The sequence below is a fragment of the Gopherus flavomarginatus genome, chromosome 1 (assembly GCF_025201925.1).
Source record: "Gopherus flavomarginatus isolate rGopFla2 chromosome 1, rGopFla2.mat.asm, whole genome shotgun sequence".
In the NCBI taxonomy this organism is placed as follows: Eukaryota; Metazoa; Chordata; order Testudines; family Testudinidae; genus Gopherus; species Gopherus flavomarginatus.
Genome location: NC_066617.1, coordinates 106,137,690 through 106,160,751, shown reverse-complemented (window position 1 = coordinate 106,160,751; position 23,062 = coordinate 106,137,690). Strand labels below are relative to the sequence as shown.

Genomic DNA, 23,062 nt, shown 5'->3' with positions numbered 1-23,062 from the left:
TCATCAAATCATGTGACTCAGGGCAGTTACGTCATCTCTCACGTGACTCTAGCAGCTGCTACGGAACTACGTCCATTGCCAGTCTGTCCTCGCTTCCCTGCAAATGGGCGATCCCCATAGAGAGCCGCTGCTGCAAGACCCCCTTCCACACTGGCTGGGGAGAGAGGATGCTGCGGTGATTAGGGAGGCACCCTCACTGGTCCCGTGTTTGGCTCCGTAAGTCTGTGTTCATTTCCCTGAGTGGTCTCACGCATCCCTCAGAGATACTCTGCTCTGTCCTTAATACACTGCAGGGGCCTAAAAGCTTAGCCCACTGTAGCAACCTACCCCCCGAGGTAAGTAAGATTAGCATTAACTGAGTGATTACATTAACAATAAAATACTGTAGTAATAGGGTAGTAACTCCTAGCACTAGTAGTTGTAGTTATGTTAACAATCCAGGAAAAGTATAGGAATTGCCAAGGTTCAGAACGTTTGGTGTTTTTCGTTAGTTGTCCCGAGTTCTTGGTGTTGCGTGATTGAGAAAATCTTCGCTTTGTGTGTGTGTGTGTGTGTGTGCGTATGGTTTTTTGTTTTTGTTTTTTTTTAAGTTTCTAACCCTCGTGATTGTGGGGAGAAAGCTTGGAAATGTGATAACTAAAGGCTCAAAGATAAGGCAAATATTTTTGTCAGCCTCATATTTGGGTCCTGATTTGTGATTTTTGATGCTTTTTGATAGCAGAACTGTAGTTCTATGGTAACATTAGTTGCCTTGTTACAACAATATAGGCCCTACTCCTGCAAATATTTACATGCCTTCTTAACTTTATTTGTGTGATCCATGATCTAGCAAGGAACTTTTGCATGTGCTTAACTTTAAGCATAAGTAGCCCTGTTGGCTTCAATGGCCCTAGTCACATGTATACAGGAAAGCATAGGTACAAATATTTGCATGATCAGAGCCACAGTAGGCATATGTCAAGTATCAGGGGGTGTTAGCCTGTATCCACAAAAACAAGGAGGAGTCCGGTGGCATTTTAAAGACTAACAGATTTATTTGGGCACAAGCTTTTGTGGGTAAAAAATCCACTTCTTTAGATGCATGAAGAAATGGGTTTTTTTTACCCATGAAAGCTTATGCCCAAATAAATCTGTTAGTCTTTAAGTAGCCATGTGGAAATATACTAGTCCCATATCATAACTCTATAAGCTGCAGTGTTAAGAACTGTTACTGTGGAATACAGTGGTATTTTCTTTTAAAGGCTTTGGCATGTCCTTTAATATAGACTGCTTATTTGATTTCTTCTCTTGCCTTGTGTGATTTTACTTTTCGGGCATGCATTTGCATTGATGTGCACAGAGCAACCAGTAGTATGGGCAGGTTAGATGGACTGTCTGGCAAACACTGATCACATTCTGTCTTTATTCTCCCAAATAAGAAGTACACAGGCGTTTTTTAACGGCTTATGGTCAGCGATGCCTTAACTGTGACCAAAGCCCAGCCTCTCATGCGAATCCTACTTCACAGTGGCTCCGTTTGAGAGCCACATTTCCTAGGAATGTCAATTACTAGATTACAGATCCCTTCTCTCTAGCCCCAAGAATCTCACAGCATCTGGCATGTTCAGGTCTGTGAACATGTCTAGTGTGGACCCAGTCGCGAATGTAGCCCGGTGACCACCCCCGACCCCCTTGTACTGCCAAGAGAAAAGGCCTGAAAGTGGGAGAGATTCAGAGAAAACTGGAGCCACGAAACAATCCCGGCGCATGTCAAGTGTCCTAGGTCTGTCTGGCTCTGTCATCCAACAGGCTGGGGGGCGGGGGGAAGTCAGTCATCCAACAGGCTGCCGTGGTACGTTCCGGCCTTTGGCGGTGCGAGCAGAGAGGCCCCGCCCCCTTGCCCGTCTCCTTTCACCCCATTTCGCCTCTTCTGCCTTCGCCCCACCCCCGCGAGTCTCGTGGTTATGGCCCGGCGGGTGCCTGATCCGGATTGGCTGTCCCGCCCCACGTGATCGCTCACTCGGCAGGCAGGTCGGCGGCGCTGTGTGTGAGAGGCGGAAGGGGTCGGGGGGGGGCGGCTGCGCGGGGCGGGGGCAGCGGACGGGCTCGGCAGCTGGCACGCACCAGCGCTCGGGGATGGAAGCCGAGGAGCCGGGCAGGTACACGGGGCAGCCGGGCCTAGGCCTGGCGCGGGGAGGCCCCTGCCGCTGCTCAGCTCCCCCCCCCCCAGCCGGCTGCCCGGCTCCCAACTGCTGGACCCGCGCATGGTGACGTAGGCGGGGCGGGGACTGGGCAGCCGCAGGGGTGACGTCAGCAGGCTGTCTGCCCGTCTGTCTGCGGGGGTGCATGTGGAGCAGGGGCCCGTGTCTGTGAGGGGGTGGGGGTGTCTCTGTGTATATACCAAGGGTTTAGGGAGCAGGGACCCGTGTCTGTGAGTGGATGGGGGGTGGGGGTGTCTCTGTGTATATACCAAGGGTTTAGGGAGCAGGGGCCCGTGTCTGTGAGTGGATGGGGGGGTGGGGGTGTCTCTGTGTATATACTAAGGGTTTAGGGAGCAGGGACCCGTGTCTGTGAGTGGGAGTTTGTGTCCATATGTGGGGGATGTATTGAGCAGGGGCCCTATGTTGGGCAGGTCTATGAGTATATATGGGGAGGTATATCTGGAGCAGGAGTCCCTGTGTACTGGTTGCAGGAGTGTCTCTGATGTCAGTGGTCTGTGCTTGGTACAATACTGCTTAAAGATAGGTTTCAGAGTAGCAGCAGTGTTAGTCTGTATCCGCAAAAAGGATACTTTTGCTTAAAGATACTAAACAGTGTGCACTTTGGCTAATTGCCTCAAATCACCTAGGCACCTATACCATCTTGCAACCCAGAGTGCTTCACACACTCAGTATGTATTAGATAAAGTAAAATAATTTGATGGAAGATTAAGTAAATTCAAAGTTGGCAATAGTCAGGTAATTCTAATTGTATGCAGTGTTATTCTAGCCATGTCGGTCCTAGGATACAAGGTAGTAAGGTAATATTTTTTGCTCAACCACCTTCTGTTGGTGAGAGAGACAAGCTTTTGAGTTCACACAGCTCTGCTTCAGGTCAGAGTTCTGTATAAACTCAAAAGCTTGTCTCTCTCACCAACAGAAATTGGTCCAATAACAGATTTTATCTCACCCACCTTGTTTCAATTAATTCTAAGACTTGGTCTACACTACAGAGTTAGGTCTTTGTAAGGCAGCTTACATCAAGCTAACTCTGTAAGTATCTATGCTGCAATGTTGCTCCCACTAAGTGGTTCCCAAACTGGGGTTTGTGAAATGTTACACAGGGTTGTCGGGGCAGGGGAGTGAATCCCTAATGGCGGACAGAGCTGTCCATAGGGACTTGGGCAGCATGGGGCCAGCAGTCCAGAGCCTTGGGGACTTCCAAGAACTAAGCAGATCAAAGCAAGCATATCTGTCACACTCAGGAGATTTAAACTTCAAGACTCCTTATATGAAATAGAAAGGGAGGTGGATATTTTTTGCTGTTTTTAAAATTAAATAGGCTGCTAGTGTTGTTCCTAAATTATTATGAAAAACAAGTTTAAGCTTTGTTATAACGTGCATTGTTTGCCTGGACTGCTCAAGACTTGAATGCTTGTGTAGGAGGAACTCTTTGAGTTGGCTTCTTAAATATCTTTATGCTGTTTCACATCTGATACTCCTTGATGAAACATAGGAGCCAGAGGCGCCAGTGCAGGGGGACGACGAGAGTCATGTGCTGCCCACGCATCGGCACCCCTCCCAGCCCGTGGGTCCCTCCCCTTTTTTCTGGCAGCCTCTGTGGGCCCCCTCACTTTTCCAGCTGTGCTCCCCAGTTCCCGGGATGTGTGGGGGCTTTGCCCCATGCTCCTTTTTCCCACTGGCACCTGTGGTGGGAGCCTTGTCTTATAACAGACTTAATCAAAAGTGAGATCTTGGAAGAGTGTTGCCATTTTTATAATATAATAAAAATACTGTAATGATTAATAATACTGTGTAATAAGCATGTCATAAAAACAGATTTTATATTTCCAAGATCACTGGTTTTATAATTTATGCTGAGGTAAGGGAGAAAATCCCTGGAAATATTCATTTTTAGGAGGGGGTTCACAAGACAACATTTTAGTGAAAGGGGGTTGGCAGGTTGTTAAAGTTTGGGAACCACTGCTTCCACTGATGTGGATCCCCAACTACACCGACACAATAATGCCATCACTGTGAGAGGCGTAGCGCTTAGATTGATGTAGTTATGGTGACACACTGTCTATGTAGATGCTGCGTTATTTAAATTTCTTGTTGATTGTCAGCTCTGCACAGGACTCACCGCTGTCAGTACCCCACACGGTTAAGTTGGTGGAAGCGCTCCTGGTGAGGATGCGTACCACAGACATAGGGGGCATAGTGTGACCATGAACCATCACAGTAGCTACTGACTTTGGCCTTGCCTACGCTACCAAATTAAGTCGAGCTAAGTTAGTTGGACAATAGCTTTAACTCAGCTAGATTGCCCACACTCTGTGTATTTGATGGTATACTTTTAAGAACATAAAATGTAATGTGTTATAATTAATGCTAAGATGTAGTCACAGGTATTTTTGGTAAATGTCATGGACAGGTCATGGGCAATAAATCAAAATTCATAGCCCATGACCTGTCCATGACTTTTACGTAAGAACATAAGAATGGCCCTACTGGGTCAGACCAAGAGTCCATCTAGCCCAGTATCCTGTCTTCTGACAGTGGCCAGTGCCAGGTGCCCCAGAGGGAATGGACAGGTAATCATCAAGTGATCCATCCTCTGTCGCTCATTCCCAGCTTCTGGCAAACAGAGGCTAGGCACACCATTCCTGGCTAATAGACATTGATGGACCTATCCTCCATGAATTTATCTAATTCTTTTTTGAACCTTGTTATGGTGTTTCTCTATACCAGTCATGATTTTATAGACCTCAATCATATCTCCCCTTAGCCATCTCTTTTCCAAGCTGAAAAGTCCCAGTTTTATTAATACCTCCTCATACAGAAGCTATTCCATACTCCTAATCACTTTTGTTCCCCTTTCTGAACCTTTTCCAATTCCAGTATATCTTTTTTAAGATGGAGCGACCACATCTGCACACAGTATTCAAGATGTGGGCGTACCATGGATTTATATAGAGGCAATATGATAGTTTCTGTCGTATTATCTGTATCTTCCTTAATTATTCCCAGCATTCTGATTGTTTTTTTTGACTGCCACTGCACATTGAGTGGATATTTTCAGAGAACTATCCACAATGACTCCGAGATCTCTTGAGTGCTAACAGCTAATTTAGACACCATCATTTTATATGTATAGTTGGGATTATGCTTTCCAATGTGCATTGCTTTGCGTTTATCAAAATTAAATTTCATCTGCCATTTTGTTGCCCCGTCACCCAGTTTTGAGAGATCCTTTTATAGCTCTTCACATTCTGCCTGGGTCTTAACTATCTTTAGTAATTTTGTATCATTTGCAAATTTTGCCACCTCACAGTTTCCCAGATCATTTATGAATATGTTGAATAGGACTGGGCCAAGTAGTGGCCCCTGGGGGACACAACTATTTACCTCTCTCCACTCTGAAAACTGACCATTTATACCTACCCTTTGTTTCCTTTCTTTTAACCAGTTACCAGTCCATGAGAGAACCTTCCCTCTTATCCCATGGCAGCTTACTTTGCATAAGAGCCTTTAGTGAGGGACCTTGTCAAAGGCTTTCTGAAAACCTAAGTACGCTATATCCAGTGGATCCCCTTGGTCTGCATGCTTGTTGACCCCCTCAAAGAATTCTAGTAGATTAGTGAGGCGTGATTTCCTTTACTAAAACCATATTGACCCTTCCTCAACAAATTATGACTTTTACCAAAAATAGTCATGACTAAATCTCTGCTTCTGAGGCCCTGCTGCCCTGGTGGGGGGCCTGCTCCAATGCTGGGGGTTGACTCCCCCATCCTGCCTCCCCCACCTGGCTGCTGCTCCTGGGGACCGCTGTCCAGACTCCTGCTGTTCAGGTGGTCCCCAGGGCACCCCCAAGACCACTGCTTAGGCACTTCCCAGAGTCAGCCCACAATAGCCGTTGTTCCGGAGGTCCCCAGAGCCAGATGCCAAGGGCCGCCCAAGCAGCAGCCGGTGTGGCTAGCTCCAGGACCTCTGCTCTGATGTTCACCGGGGCCGCCCCCATGCCCACTGCTTGGACGGTCTGCGGGACCAGCCACGCTGGCTGCTGCTCAGGTGGTCCCTGGAGCCAGCTGCCCAGGACATCCCTAGCAGCGGCTGGCCCTGGGGACCGACGGAGCTGCTGGCCCTGGGTCGCTCCAGCAGTGGCCAGTGTGACTGGCTGTGGGGTGCCCGAGCAGCTGGCCCCAGCCACTGCAGAAGTCATGGAGGTCACGGGAAGTCACAGATTCTGTGATTTCCCGCGACCTCCGTGAAAGAATCACAACCTTTAGTTATAATTGTGTTATAGGAAAGTGGAAGAAAATAAGGCATATGTTTAATGTGACTAATAATCTGAATATTCTGATTCTTGTATGCTTAGTTTTAAAAAGGAGATGGGATATTCAGCAATGTTTGATTCCCACTATGTGATCAGAAGTATTGGCCATTTATTTAATGGAATTGGATATTCTACATGTTGCTGTAATAGACTGTAACTGGAGAATATAACATGCAGTGTATGCCAACACTGGTTAGGAATGCCATGATTTTATTTTGATTAAGTAATGTACTGCACAGGTTATAAACTTAAGAAAATTCTGAAAGATTAATGTTATATGGCTAACAATACTGACTTCTTTCTTTTAAGATATTATTCTCCTCTTCAGCAAGCTCAAGCATTTTATACATTTCCATTCCATCAAATGATGACTGCAGCTCCTAACATGGAAATTATGAATGAACAACAGACTGTGGAGGGCATTCCAGATACAAACTTTGCTCAAGAACCTGTTCAAGGTAGTATGACCAAATTAATATAACTTTATAAAATTAAAATCTTGATTAATGAGGCTGAAAATGAAATTGATACTTAGTAGTTGATTTTCAAGGATAATTTGTCTTAATAATTTGCTTCTGTAATCTCCTGGTTTTTCTCTTTTTTGGCACTTTTTGAACAAGTGTTCAGAAACTTGTTTTTGGTAACATTTCATAAAGAATAATAAAAATATTGCTGCATGCATATAGGAAAATACAAATGCAAACCCTGGTTGTAGCTTTGACATTGCTCAGGCTTGCCAAATTCTGATCTTTCATGAGTGATCATGTTCATAGGCGAGAAAACTACAATTAATTGATTTGTGTTGTGGTTTTTCTAAATCAGTCATCATGGTAAGAGGCCAGCAGGTAGACTGTTTGCTTCAGCTAGTAAATGTTCATAGCAATTTTGTAAAATTAGCATAGTAGGATCTTGTTTTACTGAAAGTCTTTATTATGGTTACATATTTAATTACTGGGGTTTTGGGGTGCATTATAATCATCTGAATTTTTAATTACTACTTTAAAAACTAAATTTAAGCCACCTACAAATATGAGAAGGCTAGAAACCATGCCTTGAGATACATTTCAGTTAGACTCCTAGACTTCAAGGTCAGAAGGGGCCATTATGATCATCTAGTCTGACCACCTGCACAATGCGGGCCACAGAATCTCACCCACCCACTCCTCATGACTCTTGATTTTCTCATAAACCTTTTTCCAATTATCGGCAATTCCACCTTCGACAAATTTTGAATGATGTAATTGGTTAGTTTGAGTTTCACTTCTGTAGAGACTGCAGGGAAAACAAAATATTGCTGTAGCATCTTTACTCCACACCATACATTAACCATTACTCAGCTGTTTAGAAAAAAACTGTTATTGGTAATTTCCTGCCAAAAGAATCACAAGGAAAGCTTTCGGGCTTATGTGGTGGACTCTTCAATAAAATAAGATCTCTTTTCTTTATATCTAGATATTTGCAAGAGGCTGGGTCATTACTACACAACTCTTCTCTGTCATTCTGTGCTCTGAGTATTTCTAAGGAACCCCTATTATCTTCTTTCTTTAGCCTTCATATATATATATCATCTATTTATTAGTTTTGATGATAAGTATGCCAGAATGGGAACCTGTGTAATGATGTCACCTTATTGCTTACTACTTGTAACATCTGCCATACTTGAATGCTAGTTCTAAATCATTAGTAACTGCACTTTTCCACTATTTCAGAATTAATCCTTTATCCATATTTTGAATATAGGTGTGAGTCTCTCTGTACTAACATAATGCAAGAATGTTAAATCTGGGATGATGGCATCCCAGGCCTAATTGTGTGCCACATCTACATAAAAATGTACTTTCACGATAGTTGCTGTAACCCTTGGGAAGATGAAATTGTGTAGTGAATCTCCATGATGAGAAAGCTGTCTTTTAATTACACTTCCATCTGCTTGGAATTACTAAAGATTTTTAGAAAGTCAGACCAAATAGTGTTCTGTTATTGAGCTATTCCAGGTCTTGCTGTGAACACTGAGATCTAGGTGAAATCTCCACAGGCTCATTAGCAGGGCTTGAAAAACTAACTAGATACTTACTAACAAGAGGACTAGACTTACTCTCCTGAGATAGATATGAAAGACCAGGGTGGTGTGACTCCTCTAGTGAGAAGCTCATCAACTCCCAGCCTTTGGAAGGGAGAGGTTTTTGGGATTTCCTGTTAGGATGCTGTCCCTGGACTCTGCTTAGGAGCTCCATCTGTAGTGATAGTCTGGGTAGTAGGTGTCTGATAAATCTGAAATTCAACCCTGTTTTAGCTGCTGGGATTGAGGAAGACATTGCTCTTCTCCCTTGAGAGTCTGGCTACTGGGAGTAGGGGTGGGTCTCTTCCATTCTGTGACTACTGGCAAAGATTTCTTGCTCCTACAAGGAGAGGAAGAGGGAGGGAAATCGGTTGTTCTACCGCTCCCACAGACTTCAATTTTTTGGGTCCTTCTTCCTTGTGAAGAACTCAGTGCCTGACTGCTGTTGCTTATAGCTTTCCTAAATAGCAGAAACAAGAGTGTGAAATTAAAATGTTTCTTGACGGTTTCACTGCTGCCCATTGCAGTTCTGCATAGCAGCAGTGAAACAGATTACTGTGGTGCTAATTTTGCTATGCTACTGCTTGGCAGAGTGCCACACATGCACCAGGGATGTCTGCAGACTCAGGAAGGCATTGTCTTTCCATTATAGTTTCCTCATCTCAAAGATTATCCTCATGCTGAAAGTTTTTTAAAAATAAAATAAAAGCTTAAATTTTGCATTAGTTGATGGGGTTAGACTTATCACTTGCCACTGTTAAATGGGCATTTGAGTTTTTTAAGCCTGTTCATTAGTGTCACCATGTTAGGACATCAAGTGTCAGAGTGGTAGCCGTGTTAGCCTGTATCCACAAAAACATTGGGGGGTCCGGTGTCACCTTAAAGACTAACAGATTCGTCAGAGAAGTGGGGGGTTTTACCCATGAAAGCTTATGCCCAAATAAATTTGTTAGTCTTTAAGGTGCCACCGGACTCCTCAATGTTAGGATGGTGGGCAGAAAGTCATCACTAGAATCACATGTCATGACCAAGGTAGTGTCAGAACTGATAGTAAATATAGAAATTCCTTGCTATAAGTTTATAAAGATTTTTTTTTCTCAGCTGCATGAATTACTTTCTGTTCATATATATCCTAGATAACAAATCCCCTTCTGGTCTCACTTTGTCAAATGGAAAGGATAATGGTGCACTCAAGTTTTAAGTTATGCCTCAGAGATTGTGCAATTTTATTTAGATTTCCTCTATATGCTGTAGGGTTGGGTTTATGGTAGAGGCAAGCTTATATCTTATATTGTGTGTTTATCTTTTTGTTATTTATCTTCCCTCTTTCTTTTGATATGCCATTCACCCAGTACGTTGAAGTATGCTAAGTGCTGAGAAACTGTGATCTCTAGTCATCAGCCTTTGTGTCTATATAAGCTGAAGTCCCCTATAGCAGAGTAGAACTTTACTGCTTCTGCCTCCACCCACAAAACAAAAGAAAAGCTTATGAAATTTTCTTACCTCCTTGAAGTGTTTCCAAGGCACTGGTGTATATGGCATATTGGCCTAAATTGTCTGTCTGACTACTGCATTCTTGATTTGTGTTCTGTAGCCATAATATTGTAGTTTCTTCCACTGTGAGAACTGAAGTAGTGGTAGTTTGTTCAGAGTTGGGTTTTTTTTCCAATTTATATTGACTTTTGTCCCAAAAATAAGGGGAGGGAGACAAAAAGAACAGGAAAGGAAGGGGGGCATGGAGGGGAAAGGAGAGCAACATCTCAGTTTCTATCTGCTTGGAATTACTAAAGATTTTTAGAAAATCAGACCAAATATTTTCAAATTTTTATTTGAAATCTCTGTTCTCTGAAATATTACCTGCTCTTTAGCTGTTGGTCAGCAAAGTAGTTGTGCCAAGCTTCTAACCGTGGAGGCTGTCTGCTCTGTTATCTAAGCAATGTGAGCTGGTGGCCTTTTTTGTTTTTTAAATAAATTTTACTATGCATTCATAGCGGCTACTCTGATTATATGTGCATGTAGTTTTTGCTCTGCATGTATTTTCAACATGGAAGAACTTTTTAAAGGTTTTGTTTGTTTTTGTTTTTTGAACAATTCTCAAATAGTGAGACAAGATAGGGGCAGCTAAGCATATAAGAAAATATGAAAAACTCCTAGTATTTACTGGGCTATCAAGCGTGTAACTCTTGAAGTCCGTTATAATTTATAGCTGAATTATGATGTGTGTCTATAAAGGGTTATCTGCAAAACTTAAATTCTTGAGTAAAGTCCCAGATGGCCAAAGAATTAGCAATAGGCATAGTTAATTAGGTGGTATGGTGAGGAACTTGTATGTGGACTCTTCTTGAGAACATCTTAAATTTTCTATAAAGTAACCATTTTTGTGCATGATGTTCATTAAGCCAGAACCATGGTTTTGATTTAGGTGATCCTATCAAGTGATATTCCCAATGAGATAAAGTAGCACTCCACTGGACAACAAGTCTAATTTTAATAACTAGCAAATGAAACCAAATGCCCCCCTTTTACGTGTCCAGCAACTGTCAAAGCAAAATGTGCCAGTATTGTCTGTCTATCAGCATGAACCTAAACATCTACAACTTCACTTTCTGACATGGGCTAGTGCTGTTCACAGACCAAACCTGGAATACAGAGTTTCAGCTGAAGGCTGTTTTGTGTAAGGATTATTTTGCATGAATATTATGAAAATGAGAGCAGTTTTTAGTAGACAAGTTAAAATTTGAGCAGCATATTTTTGTATTAATGTTTGACATCAATATTATTAAAAACAGTTCTTCTACAGTTTTAGAAAAGCCATGCAAAAAGGAATCTATTACTTTGTGTTTCAGAAGTTACAAAGGGAAGGAAGAGAAAAACCAAATCAACAGAGCCAAAAAAACCGGCTGCTAAGGCAGCTAAATCAACTAAATCAAAAGGCAAACAAGAAAAGATCACAGATACATTCAAAGTCAAAAGAAAAGTGGACCGTTTTAATGGTGTGTCTGAAGCTGAACTTTTGACCAAGACTCTTCCTGATATTTTGACCTTCAATCTGGATATTGTAATTGTAAGTCATACATTTTAAGTGACATTTTGAAGTCTGTAACTCATGAATTATGATTTACTTTACTGTTTATCTAGCATTTTTATGATGAGGTTTCACAGGATAAAGCAACATCCAAGTTGTTGTTTGTGTACAGTAGCTTCACACTTTCTGTCAGGGATTATAGTAACAGCATTCTAGTTTATGAAAAAATCTTCAATTTAAATATAAGGGAAGGCGGAAACTGTTCATACTATTATTGAGTGTTCTTTCCTTATTGTTTTCCACCTAAGTGCTACACCTAACTGTTATAAAATATATGTTGCGGTAATGCTATAACATTACACCTATAAACTGAGATCTTGTCTTAAATTTTTAAAATCTTGAAATAACTGAAAATCGTTAATTGAGCTATGATTACTAGGTTTGACAAATGCATTATTATGCAAGTAATTAGATCAGTTTAAACGTATTCCCTTTTCCCTTAATTATGTTTTTGAAGCTACAATTTACTGATGCTTTGCTCTGTAGATTGGCATAAACCCGGGTTTAATGGCAGCATACAAAGGGCATCATTACCCTGGACCTGGAAACCACTTTTGTAAGTTTATTGTTCTTTTCTTTTTACTGGGATTTGCAGAATTCTGTCATCATGTGACAATTTAAATGAGGCTGTTTGTATTTTCAATTTTTTAAACACGCTCAGCATTGTCTGTAATTTAATGACAAGCACATACTACTATGTTCTATCATGTAAAGCCACACAAACAAAACAAAGATGGGTCATCAGTGATTCCTCTGGTCTTGTTTATAAATACGAGTTCAGAATTATGTAAACAGTTTCAGGATTATATAATTGAAAAACAATTTTGTTTAATCTTAATTTATTACAGCATATAATTAAATCAATCAGATTACAAGTATTTGAGTTTTCATGGCTTTTTTTTATAAGTCAGCAGTCACCAACTTTCAGAATTAAAAACAGAAAAACAACCACCATTTTCCCCAAATATAATTTTCTGAATGCCCTACCAATTCTGTATTTACCTCTTTATTAAAAAACCTTCTAGATGTCTGAATAAAACACAAACCCTTTTCCCCCCTACCCTTCCAATTCACCAAACTGGTAGTTTCTTACATTAATGGTACACCATATTTGAAGTTAAAAAAAAATACTGCCATATCTTTACAACTGCCTCATATTTATTTTAATCATTCTGGACACTCGTTTTTCATCCAAATGTTGCTATTGGGGTAGAAGGGAGAAGTACAAAAATTGACTTAATTTGTGATTCCTGTAAACAAACTAGGGCTTATCTACCACTCCCTGTTGTAGGTAGGTACATAGCTTGTTTTCAGGGTTCTTTATAAAAGACTATCTGCCCTTCATCTGTGTGAGCACCTGTTAACATCAACAGGAGTGAAAAGTCCATATTAAAGGCTGTGTATGAGACACAAGTCTGATGCCTACATCTTGTACTGGGTTTTTGTGTTAATGGATTTTTCATTGATTTTCCTCTGAAATGAGTGTCACGCTGTCTAGAGTGGCTCACAACTTTTGAGTGCCTACCTCAGGGCAGACACCCCAACTAGCCGTGTGTTATATAATTAAACTTGATCAAGCCAGTAACAAATGTGAACTGGATTATTACAACAATCTTAACACTGAGTCACAGACAGTACCCCTTAGACTTTCCAGTCTATTTTGCCACCGAGAGAAATGGACTTACATCAAAAAACTCACACCACATTTAGGTTGCTTCCAGTCCCATGAGACCAGTCACTTATCCCTGATCGATCAGTACCCTAGATCTTACACCAAAGACAATGTCTGTAGCCAGTCCTGTAATAAACTGTCTAAACGTTTTATTAATTTTTTTTTAAAAGCATTATTTACAGGTTAAAGCAAGCAAACATACATACAAATGAGTTTCCATCTAAATCTTAAGAGTGACAGAATTGTAGTGATCTATCTATTCAAATTGTCTTTCAGGGCAGACCCTGGAGGATCTCTGGGGATGTCTAGCTTCAATTTAGAGTCTCTGGGCACTTCAGAGTTCAAAAAGCCAAAAAAATGCAGTTTCTTCTTGACAGGGATTTGTATTCCTTTCCCCCAGTGTACAAGATGATGGGACGAGTTTAGAAGGAGGGAGACCAATAAACAGTCTTTTGTCCTCTGATGTTCCACAGCGGTTTTTCCAGTGTCTATGGGCCTTCTTTGGTTGGGCAGGAGACAACACCTCCTGTGACAATCTAGTATTTCACACTTGATAATGTTTTTCTCCTACTGGAGAGAGTTATCGTTTCAGAGTAAACACTTAAATACTACCTTATAACATGGGCTGTAGATATTATAAGTGAGATTAATGCTTGCAGCAACATACACGCATTTCATAGGGTATGTCTACACTACAAAATTTAGGTCCAATTTATAGAAGTCGATTTCTTTTTTTTTAAGAAATCAATTTTATACAGTCGATAGTGTGTGTCCTCACACCAAGAGTATTAAGACCATTAACTCAGCAGAGTGCATCCAAAGTACCGAGGCTAGTGTCGACTTCCAGAGTGTTGCACTGTGGTAGCTATCCCACAGTTCCCGCAGTCTCCGCCGCCCATTGGAATTCTGGGTTGAGCTCCCAATGCCTCATGGGTCAAAAACATTGTCGCGGGTGGTTCTGGGTACATGTCAGGGCCCCCCCCGCCCATTCCTCCTCTCCATGAAAGCAATAGCAGACAATTGTTTCACGCCTTATTTCCTGGGTTACCCGTGCAGATACCATAGCATGGCAAGCATGGAGCCTGCTCAGCTCACTGTCGCCGTACGTCTCCTGGGTGCTGACAAACGTGGCACCGCATTGCTACACAGCAGCAGCTCATTGCCTTTTGGCAGCTGACGGTGCATTACGACTGGTAGCCGTCGTCTCCTGAGGTGATCAAGGTCGCCTGGGCAGATATGGGTGCTCCTGGCAGACCTCGGTGAAGTCTGTCAGGGGCACCTGGACATAAATGGGAGTGACTGCAGGTCGTTCTCTCTTTAAGTTTTGTCTCATGGAGATTCAGTCCTGTCTGTAGTCGTACTGCACCATCTTCTGGGTTTGTGCTGCATGTTAACCCGAAAACCGCAGCCCTTCCTTTTAAATTGCCAACCCATTTTAAATAAAGAGTCTATCCATTGTTCTCTAAAATGTCTTTTTAACTACCACTGTCTCTTTTGAGAAATACCAACATACAGGTGACCTGGTCTGGTCCCCAACTATGAGGCTGTCAGTTCTTAGCTAATGTGTGCAGCCTGGGCAAGAGCTGGCATCTAATCTGCCAGCATTAGAATGAGCATTTGACTTAATGTGTATTTTATCATGAATCAGTCCAAATATGTGCATGCTGATAAAACCACTCTGTAGTATGAAGATGCTTGTTTACAGTGAGCCAAACTAAACTTGTCATTTTAAACTTTTCATGCTGCATCAAAAATTGGGGAGAGGCAGAAATAGTATTGAAATACGTAAGATAAGAACTTAAGTACAAAAAAAGTAAGTGTGCTTGCTTTATGCTGAAGAGCTCCATGGCAGTGTACAGCACATAACATGACTCAAATATAATAAAATGTTAATCTACTTATTCAAATTCAAACAGTCCATGTTCTGTACAAAAAGACAAGTGATAGCAGGGTAAGTTAGTAAATTAGACTAACAATAGGCATGCAGAAAAATATTACGGAAAAAACAACTCTGAAATGGTGGTAATTGGTGTGGGTTTTTAGGTAAGGGGAGAGTAACAGATGAACATCGAGGGGAGTGGCTTTCATGGTAAATATTTGATTGGTTGCTGACTGAAGACATGATATTGAGATCCATAAAAGTCAGTGGATGTGTTGAACATGTGTGGCAGTTCAGAGAAGCCTTGAGGAGATCTCATATGTAGCCAGGGCTTGCACCGTTTTGGGTTCCTAATATGAACAGTGTCAACTTGCTTAATATCAGAACAGCCTAGATTTTTGAGACTTTATAATGAAAGTTAACTAACCTTTCAACTTTGGGTTTGCTTGAACAATATTGCTTTTTTTTCCTGCTCTTTGTTTTGAACCTCTGGTAGTCTGTAGTGGTGTGTCATTTGTTGTTGTTGCTTTTTGTTTTGGGAGCCTCTTTGTTTGTTTTATAGCCCTTGCAGGAAAGGAAAAATTGCTGAAAATGTGTTCTCTCTAGCACCACAATGAATTCTCCATACCTACGATAACGCTTCTAATGCTAACTTTGTGGTCCTGAGCTTCACAAGAGAATAATGTGGAAATAGATATTGATCATAGTTGTTCCATTTTTACTTAAGTCATAAAATTTAAAGCTCCAAATTTAACTTTTAGGAACAAAGTCCTGTTTATGGAAACAAGGAATCCAGTGCTATCATTACATTTTTTCAACAGGGATTTTCTATCTTGTAGCAGTATAGAAACAATGCTCACTATAAGCAGTCTTTAAATAAACGTAGACAAGGCAACCATCTTCTGAAATAAATGTTTGCTTAACATGGAGTATTTCTTTAGCGTTCCAATACTATATATTGGGCAGTCTTTTTTTTTTAAATAGCTTTCTTTTCTTTTTTTTTTTTTTTTCATTTTAGTATCTCCTTAGAAATAAATATTTCATTATAGTATTTTGGCACCTTGACATATTTCAGAATGCATAAGAGTAAACTTGTATCTTCTCTCTTCACAGGGAAGTGTCTCTTTTTGTCTGGGCTGAGTGAGGAACAATTGAACCATATGGATGACCACACTTTACCACAAAAATATGGTATTGGATTTACAAACATGGTGGAAAGAACAACACCAGGTAGCAAAGACCTCTCCAGGTAGGAAAATGCAGGATAATACCATATTTAAACAATGAATAGTAGCCAAGGTCTTAATCTTGAATGCAATTGGGTTTTTTTCTCATTTAGCAAAGAATTTCGAGAAGGAGGACGAATTCTGATGCAGAAATTACAAAAGTATAAACCTCGCATAGCAGCTTTTAATGGAAAATGTGAGAATCTTAATTTTGAATCATTCTCTCTTTCCAGCAGCCTTCTATGTGGCATATAATGATCTAATTTCATTTCATTTTAGGTATTTATGACATTTTTAGTAAAGAAGTTTTTGGAGTAAAGGTTAAAAAATTGGAATTTGGATTACAGCCCCACAAAGTCCCAGACACAGAAACTGTAAGTTCTTGCAAAGTTATTTCAACTCTAATGAAACTAATGAATCCCACTTACTCCAGTGGCAAATTTTGCCCAGAATATGTGTGGGGAAGTCAAGGGGTCTTATTTAAACAGAAGAGAATGGGATTGGGTAAATATAATCCTTTTCTTCAACCAAACTTTTGTAGGGGTTTATAGGTTTGCTTTTAGAAATGGTATATTATTGTCAGCAGGATAGCTACAAGCTGAGAGGGGTCTGTAGTCTGAATAAAAGAATGTATGTACCATCATGAATAGCCCTAATTCACCCACAAATAGGATATTATAACTTGACAACAAATATACCATTCAGAAACTCAAATCCAATCTAAAATACTACAGTAACCCCCCTTTTATTCTCTCCTCTCCTCCCTCCCCCCCTTCTTTGGTAACAAGGAGGGACTCGAGCATAGGTGCTGACTCCATGGGTGCTTCAGGGGTAGAGTGCCCACCGAGAAAAATTAGCGGGTGTTTAGCACCCGCTGGCAGCCAAGCTCTTTCCTCTCCCCTTCCCCCTGCAGTGCCTCTCCCCTGCTAGCAGCCCCACTGGTCACTGCTTCCCTTCCCTCCCAGTGCCTCCCACCTACCAGAAACAACTGTTTCACAGCATGTAGGAAAGTAGGGGGAAGAGGCAGGGAAAGGACAGAGCGGGGGTGGGAAGAGGTGGGGGCTTGGGGGAAGGTGTGGTGGCGGGGAAGGGGTGGGAAGAGGCAAGGCTGAGGTTTAGGGGAGGGGTGGAGTGAGGGCAGGACCTGGGGCAGGGGGGAGGGTCGAGCGTGTGCACACACAGGCACCGGCTAGAGGGGAAGTCAGCGCCTGTGGACTCAAGGATGACTATGACACTAGTCCAAGCATGGGGGAGGGAACAGTTGTCAGGCACTGTGCTATTAGTGCTAGTAACAAAATTGCTGTATCTGGGCATGCAAGGTGATCAGTACTTGTAAATGCAACCTTCTAAAGGTTACTTGCAGTTGCACTCTGTTGAATTTTGATGTTTCAATAAAATTCTTTGAGGAAGAGTGTGTTAGTGATGGACTGTAAGTAATGAGTGGACCAACTAGCATGGATGGACTATACATAGACTTGTTCTACAAACTGTTCTTAAAACACCACTTCAATGGACACCTTGAATTTTAATATTGTATCTGTTTTAAGGTAAATAACCCCATGTAACATGTTGGTTGTGTTCTAATTAATAAATATTATAAATACTACATTATTCATAAATAAGTATTGTAGTACTTTATTGGACAAGTCACTTAATTTTTCTGAGTTAGTTTTAAATCTTAGTTTTTCTAGGGCAGATCCTCAGGTGGTGTTAATTGTCATAGCTCTGTCAGCTGATGATCTTACCTCTCTGAGGTAAAATCCTCAGCAGATAAGCGAAAACAAGAAAGTAAGTATTACTCCATCTGAGGATTAACTAATGTTTGTATAAAGGCTTACAAATATAAAAGTGGTTAAGCGCTTAGTTATTCTTGAGTTTTTACATATTGTATGCTTTACTGACCTTTAATTTAGCATTGCTTCCTTTTTGTTGTCTCTCTTGTCAAGCTCTGCTATGTTATGCCATCATCCAGTGCAAGATGTGCTCAGTTTCCACGTGCACAGGATAAAGTTCATTATTACATAAAGCTTAAAGATTTAAGGGATCAACTGAAAGGCATTACGTCAAATGCAGAGGTGCAGGAGGTGCAGTATACGTTTGACTTACAGCTTGCACAAGGTATAGTGCTTTTTTTGGTAATCTTTCCTTAAAATGTATATGATGGCCATATCATGAGGTTTAATATGAGATGGATAATATACAGAACCGGCAGTTATCAGGGTAGAAGGAAATAAAGTATTATAGGAAACATGTAACTGTATTCCCTCCAATTTACAACAGGCTGTGTAGAACTAATCATGTTACTTATTTCATCTTTTCTTAAAATCTGAATTACCCATTATCTCATGGAAGATGGGATAGGAACTTGCATGTATACAGTGTTGTGTGATGTAATGTTCATGGTTTACTATTATCCTGAAGATTAACATATCTGAGGCCTTTTTCTCCAGAGGATGCTAAAAAGATGGCAGTTAAAGAAGAAAAATATGATCCAGGTTACGAAGCAGCGTATGGTGGTGCTTATAGTGAGAAAACCCCCTATGAGCATGAACAGTGTAATTTCGCTTCAAATGGAACAGGTAAAAAGTTATGCTTTTTTTTTTTTTTTTTTGTGGCTTTTAATCCCCAAGTCTTTATGTGTGGAAAATATACTAAGATTATTTTTCTGCATTTCTACTGTTTCAGGCAGTTTTTGTTTAAATGCTGTTGTACTTTAAACGGTTAAAGTTATAATTTCTTCTATATCATTTTGTCTGGACATCAGGGCCCCCTTTTCTGTTTGGAGGAAAGAGGGGAGACTTTTTTTTTTTTTTCCTGGACACTCGCATTTAAATAAAATATTTTCTGCAACTTCAGCAACTTTCCCAAGATCAGATTTTAGGGATACTTACACAAATCTGTTGTGTAAAAATAACTGTAATCAGTTAAAAGTCATATATGGAAACAGCCTAGTAGAGCATCATAATTACCATTTTTTGCCATAAATTTACATAATGCTTTTCATTACAAAAGAAAGTCATTACCTCTGAACTTATACTCTGAGAACAGCAAGACCTGACAAGTGATAAAAAAAGAGAGAAATAAGGTTATCCAGTTCATCTTGCTACTGGTGATGGAGGATGTATTCAAATGTATTTTTCCTGTATCAGGGTAGTTTGAGGTTCCCATGTAACTTCATAAATTGATTTGAAGTCTAGTGTAAATGCAAATTTTTGTATTAATACACTGTTAAAACTGAGAAAATAAAATTAAAAAAAACACCAAAACCACAGACTGTATATAGTGTATCCCATTTAATGTTGTGTAGGAAACCTTAACTTTTGGTATTCCCCAACTTTTGAGAGCATTGTCTTAACCTTATATCAAAACTAGTTTTTGCACTTAACTTTTTCTTGGCTTTCTAATTGTAAAGAGACATTGGGAGTGGGGGAGAAAAAAAGAAACATAGAGCTTATGTATTCTGTGGAGCCTGAATGTTTTCTGACTTGAGACAGAGCTGCCGTCTTGCAGAGCTTTCACAAATAGACAATTTCAGCCTTAAGTGAGTTTGAGAAAACTATTAGCAACAGAAAAAACACAAGAGGAGAATAGAATGAGAGTTGGAACTCTTGACTGTAGCAGAATAGCCATAATTAGGAATTCTGGTTTTCACTTCAAACCAAAAACGGAGGAAGTGTCATTGGTCACAACTGAAGAACAGGTTTAAATTCTATATAGGAGAACTAATGAATAATTACCAACCTCTGATAAAGGTCTTTAAATTTCATATCCTAACCTTGCGCTCTGGTGTAGATTGCTGCCTATATTGCTTCCTGTTCATGATCTTTCAAGTTCATTTCTTATTCTCATATAATAGCTGGAACACAACGGGGTTTGGTGTGGGGTTATGAAGACTGGGTAGGCAGGATACAAACAAAATTGAGGATTTTTAAATGTGTTTTCTGTGTGTTCATTGCTAGTGAAACAACTGATTTCTGCTCAAACTTAGTCACAATTCAAATAAACATGAGTCATTTTTTAGGAAGTTAACATGGGCTAGAGAGTGATCAAAAGTAAATTATTGAAAAGGAGTTAATGTAAAAACAGAAAACATGTCTAAGCACCTCAGCTAGCAGAGCTAATTGAAAAATGGCGGGGAGGGGGCAGAAATGCTTGGAAAATTCTTTCATCAAAATGAACTTTTCTGAAACTTTCCTACAGCTGTGATGCCAACTAAACTAGTAATACTTTTGTTTGTTTTTCTAGAAGCGAACAATCTAGGCTACAGTGGGGGGTCATCCTTTGGTGACATTCCTAATGGACAGTGGATGATGCAGTCCTTCACAGACCAGATTCCAGAATTCAGTAACAGTGGGGCACAAGAGCAAGAAAGCTGTGTGTAAAAGCTTCCTCTTTGGCAGCTGTGCATAAATGCTGCAGTTTTAATGCAGTTATCAAGAATGGTACCTCAGTTCTCTAACTGAAGCATTTTAATAGTGTATTATCTGTTATTTTATTATAGTCCAAACCAAATGTGTGGTAGATTTAATCCTATGAAGTAGGTAATTTTTAAGGAAATGTCCAACATTTTAAAAGAAAAAAAAATAAAGGTTGCCCTTTTTGTATATGAGTTTTATATTTAACTTACACCATTTCTTGCAGTTTATGATAAACTGCTTTCTCGTATGTGAAGACTGATTTCTTTTGGGGTTACTTTAATTCTGTAATTTGTAGTGCAGTAGTCTCTGGAATTATACTTTTTACTGATTCCTTCATATGGGGGGATATTTCATAAGCCTTTTATATGCAGAGAGAGGAAAATGGGAACATGAAAGCCACTTGCTGATTAAGATTACCACTGTTGCTTGACAGTGTAGCCCTGCTCTCACAGGGAATAGGGTTTTTTAAAGTCAGTGTAGTTACATGAATTGTGCCTTTTCAAGGCCTGCCTTCTGTTCTCTGCCATGAGCGAGTGTTTCCCGCTTTGCTTTCCAAGCTCCATCTCCATTCAGCTCATTTGCCATTTGGCACCTGGAGTTCTAAGAAACTTGAGACCTCATCTCCCCCACCTTGTAAAGGGGGGAGGAGAATCCAGTTTGTTGAGTGGGGGCAGGGCTTGAAGACACCTACTTAGTTGTCTTGTAATAAGGCTGCCTAGTATCAACTTCGCCCTCTAAGAAATAAGGTGGAGCCTGCTGGGATCTGTGGAGCTGAAGTGCCCTCCCTCTCCTCCATGGCTGGTCTCTGACTTCCCACTTGGTTTACACTGAGCAGCTTCTTCTAGTGCAGCAATAGCACTAAATGCAGGGAGAGAGAATACCTCAGTATTGGTGAGCTTACAGAGCACCCTTGCAGAAAATGGGGAGGCCGTACTCTCTGGGAATTCTAAGAGCAGACACTGTATTTGCATATGTCACCAAAAGGGAAAACTGGCATGGGGTTGGAACAGGACTGAGGACAATTCCTAAAATAGGAAGGAATTGAGAACTCTCTCTAAGAGCTTAGGGGGATTTCTCCTCCTTGCTCCCCCCCAAAAATAATTTATGGTATGAAGTTAAAACCATGGGCAGCTGGTATGTGAATATAAAGTCAACCTTGGAAAATACGGTCTTCTAAAGTACTTAAATAGTTTGTGTTTCTAGACAAACTTTGACTTATGTGGCCAATGTAATATTCAGGGAGTGAAATGAGTTTTCCATGCTTGGGTATAAAATATCACTTTCTTTCTCTTTTGAATAGAAAAGGGAAGATATGGCTTGAAGTAAAAGCAATAAGCTGATCAAAACATCTAATGTTTTGGTGATCTTATGAGAGTAGGTGCTTTGTATACTTGAAATATGCACAAACTGTATCTTCTTAATCCAAACTGGTTAGATATTACACTTCCAGAGATTTTATCCTTTCTTCCACACTTTGGCAGTTGCCATCATGGATTGAGTGGATCCATGTGATATAGAACCTAAGCCTGTTAATAACTTTGGATCTCACACACACAGGAAGCACACTGCCAGCTCAGTGGGAGGCAGGCATGATGTTTACAGTTCTCTTTCCCAGTTGTTTGTCTTAATCCTACGAGAACTTTTTAAATCAAGACAAAATGTGCATTGTGGTTCTGATCATGTTTGTGAGCCTCAGTGTAAAGCTGTTCATTATACGGTCAAAGATGTATGGAAATTGTTCATTTGTTATTTAAAATGTACTGTATCATGTATCGCTGTTTACATGGACATGTTCCTGCAGGTGCTCAAAAGTGCCTTGCATCAGGGATTTGTAACAATTCAGTTTATTTTTCAACAAAAGTATGTGAAGCATGTAACTACTATTGCTGAGTAGATAGTGCAATAGTACATAACTTCTGTAAAGGTGCTTTTTTAATTTGAAGGGACAGTTCTGTTCTTTGACAGAGGCGCCTACTAGATTATGTAGGTATAAAGTAGAATTAAATGTACAATGACTATTTCATTAAATATGGCAAGTAACGTGTGCATTCTCTCAAATTGGTGCTGTAACATAGAGGTTTTAAACCCATCTTGAAAATCTAATGATGTTTCACAATAAAATCAGGAATCGTATTGGAATATCTTGTGTTAAAGTGTGATATGTTGCCCTCTTACTAGTGATGGGATCTGATTATGATACATGTAAACAC

General features: G+C 40.4%; 1 protein-coding gene across 5 annotated transcripts; it reads left to right on the top strand.

Moving 5' to 3' along the window:
- The first annotated feature begins 63 nt into the window (after nucleotides 1-63).
- Nucleotides 64-22,991, top strand: TDG (thymine DNA glycosylase). Of its 5 annotated transcripts, none has more exons than XM_050945948.1 (10): nucleotides 64-216; nucleotides 6,823-6,971; nucleotides 11,419-11,636; nucleotides 12,144-12,213; nucleotides 16,322-16,457; nucleotides 16,548-16,630; nucleotides 16,714-16,808; nucleotides 18,381-18,552; nucleotides 18,885-19,013; nucleotides 20,680-22,991. In XM_050945948.1, the coding sequence occupies exons 1-10, from the start codon at nucleotides 104-106 to the stop codon at nucleotides 20,814-20,816; spliced, it is 1,302 nt and encodes a 433-aa protein (XP_050801905.1). In that variant the 5' UTR covers nucleotides 64-103; the 3' UTR covers nucleotides 20,817-22,991. The 5 variants fall into 5 exon arrangements, with proteins under 5 accessions (XP_050801905.1, XP_050801931.1, XP_050801940.1 ...); XM_050945974.1 differs by having other exon boundaries at nucleotides 124-335; XM_050945983.1 differs by lacking the exon at nucleotides 64-216 and adding an exon at nucleotides 1,984-2,010.
- The last annotated feature ends 71 nt before the right edge of the window (nucleotides 22,992-23,062 follow it).

Bases quoted from the DNA above. Each gene is read 5' to 3' on its own strand.
- TDG (XM_050945948.1), top strand. From the start codon at position 104: ATGGGCGATCCCCATAGAGAGCCGCTGCTGCAAGACCCCCTTCCACAC. The intron at 16,458-16,547 runs GTAGGAAAATGC...TTTCTCATTTAG, and splicing joins GGTAGCAAAGACCTCTCCAG to CAAAGAATTTCGAGAAGGAG. The intron at 19,014-20,679 runs GTAAAAAGTTAT...TTGTTTTTCTAG, and splicing joins TTTCGCTTCAAATGGAACAG to AAGCGAACAATCTAGGCTAC.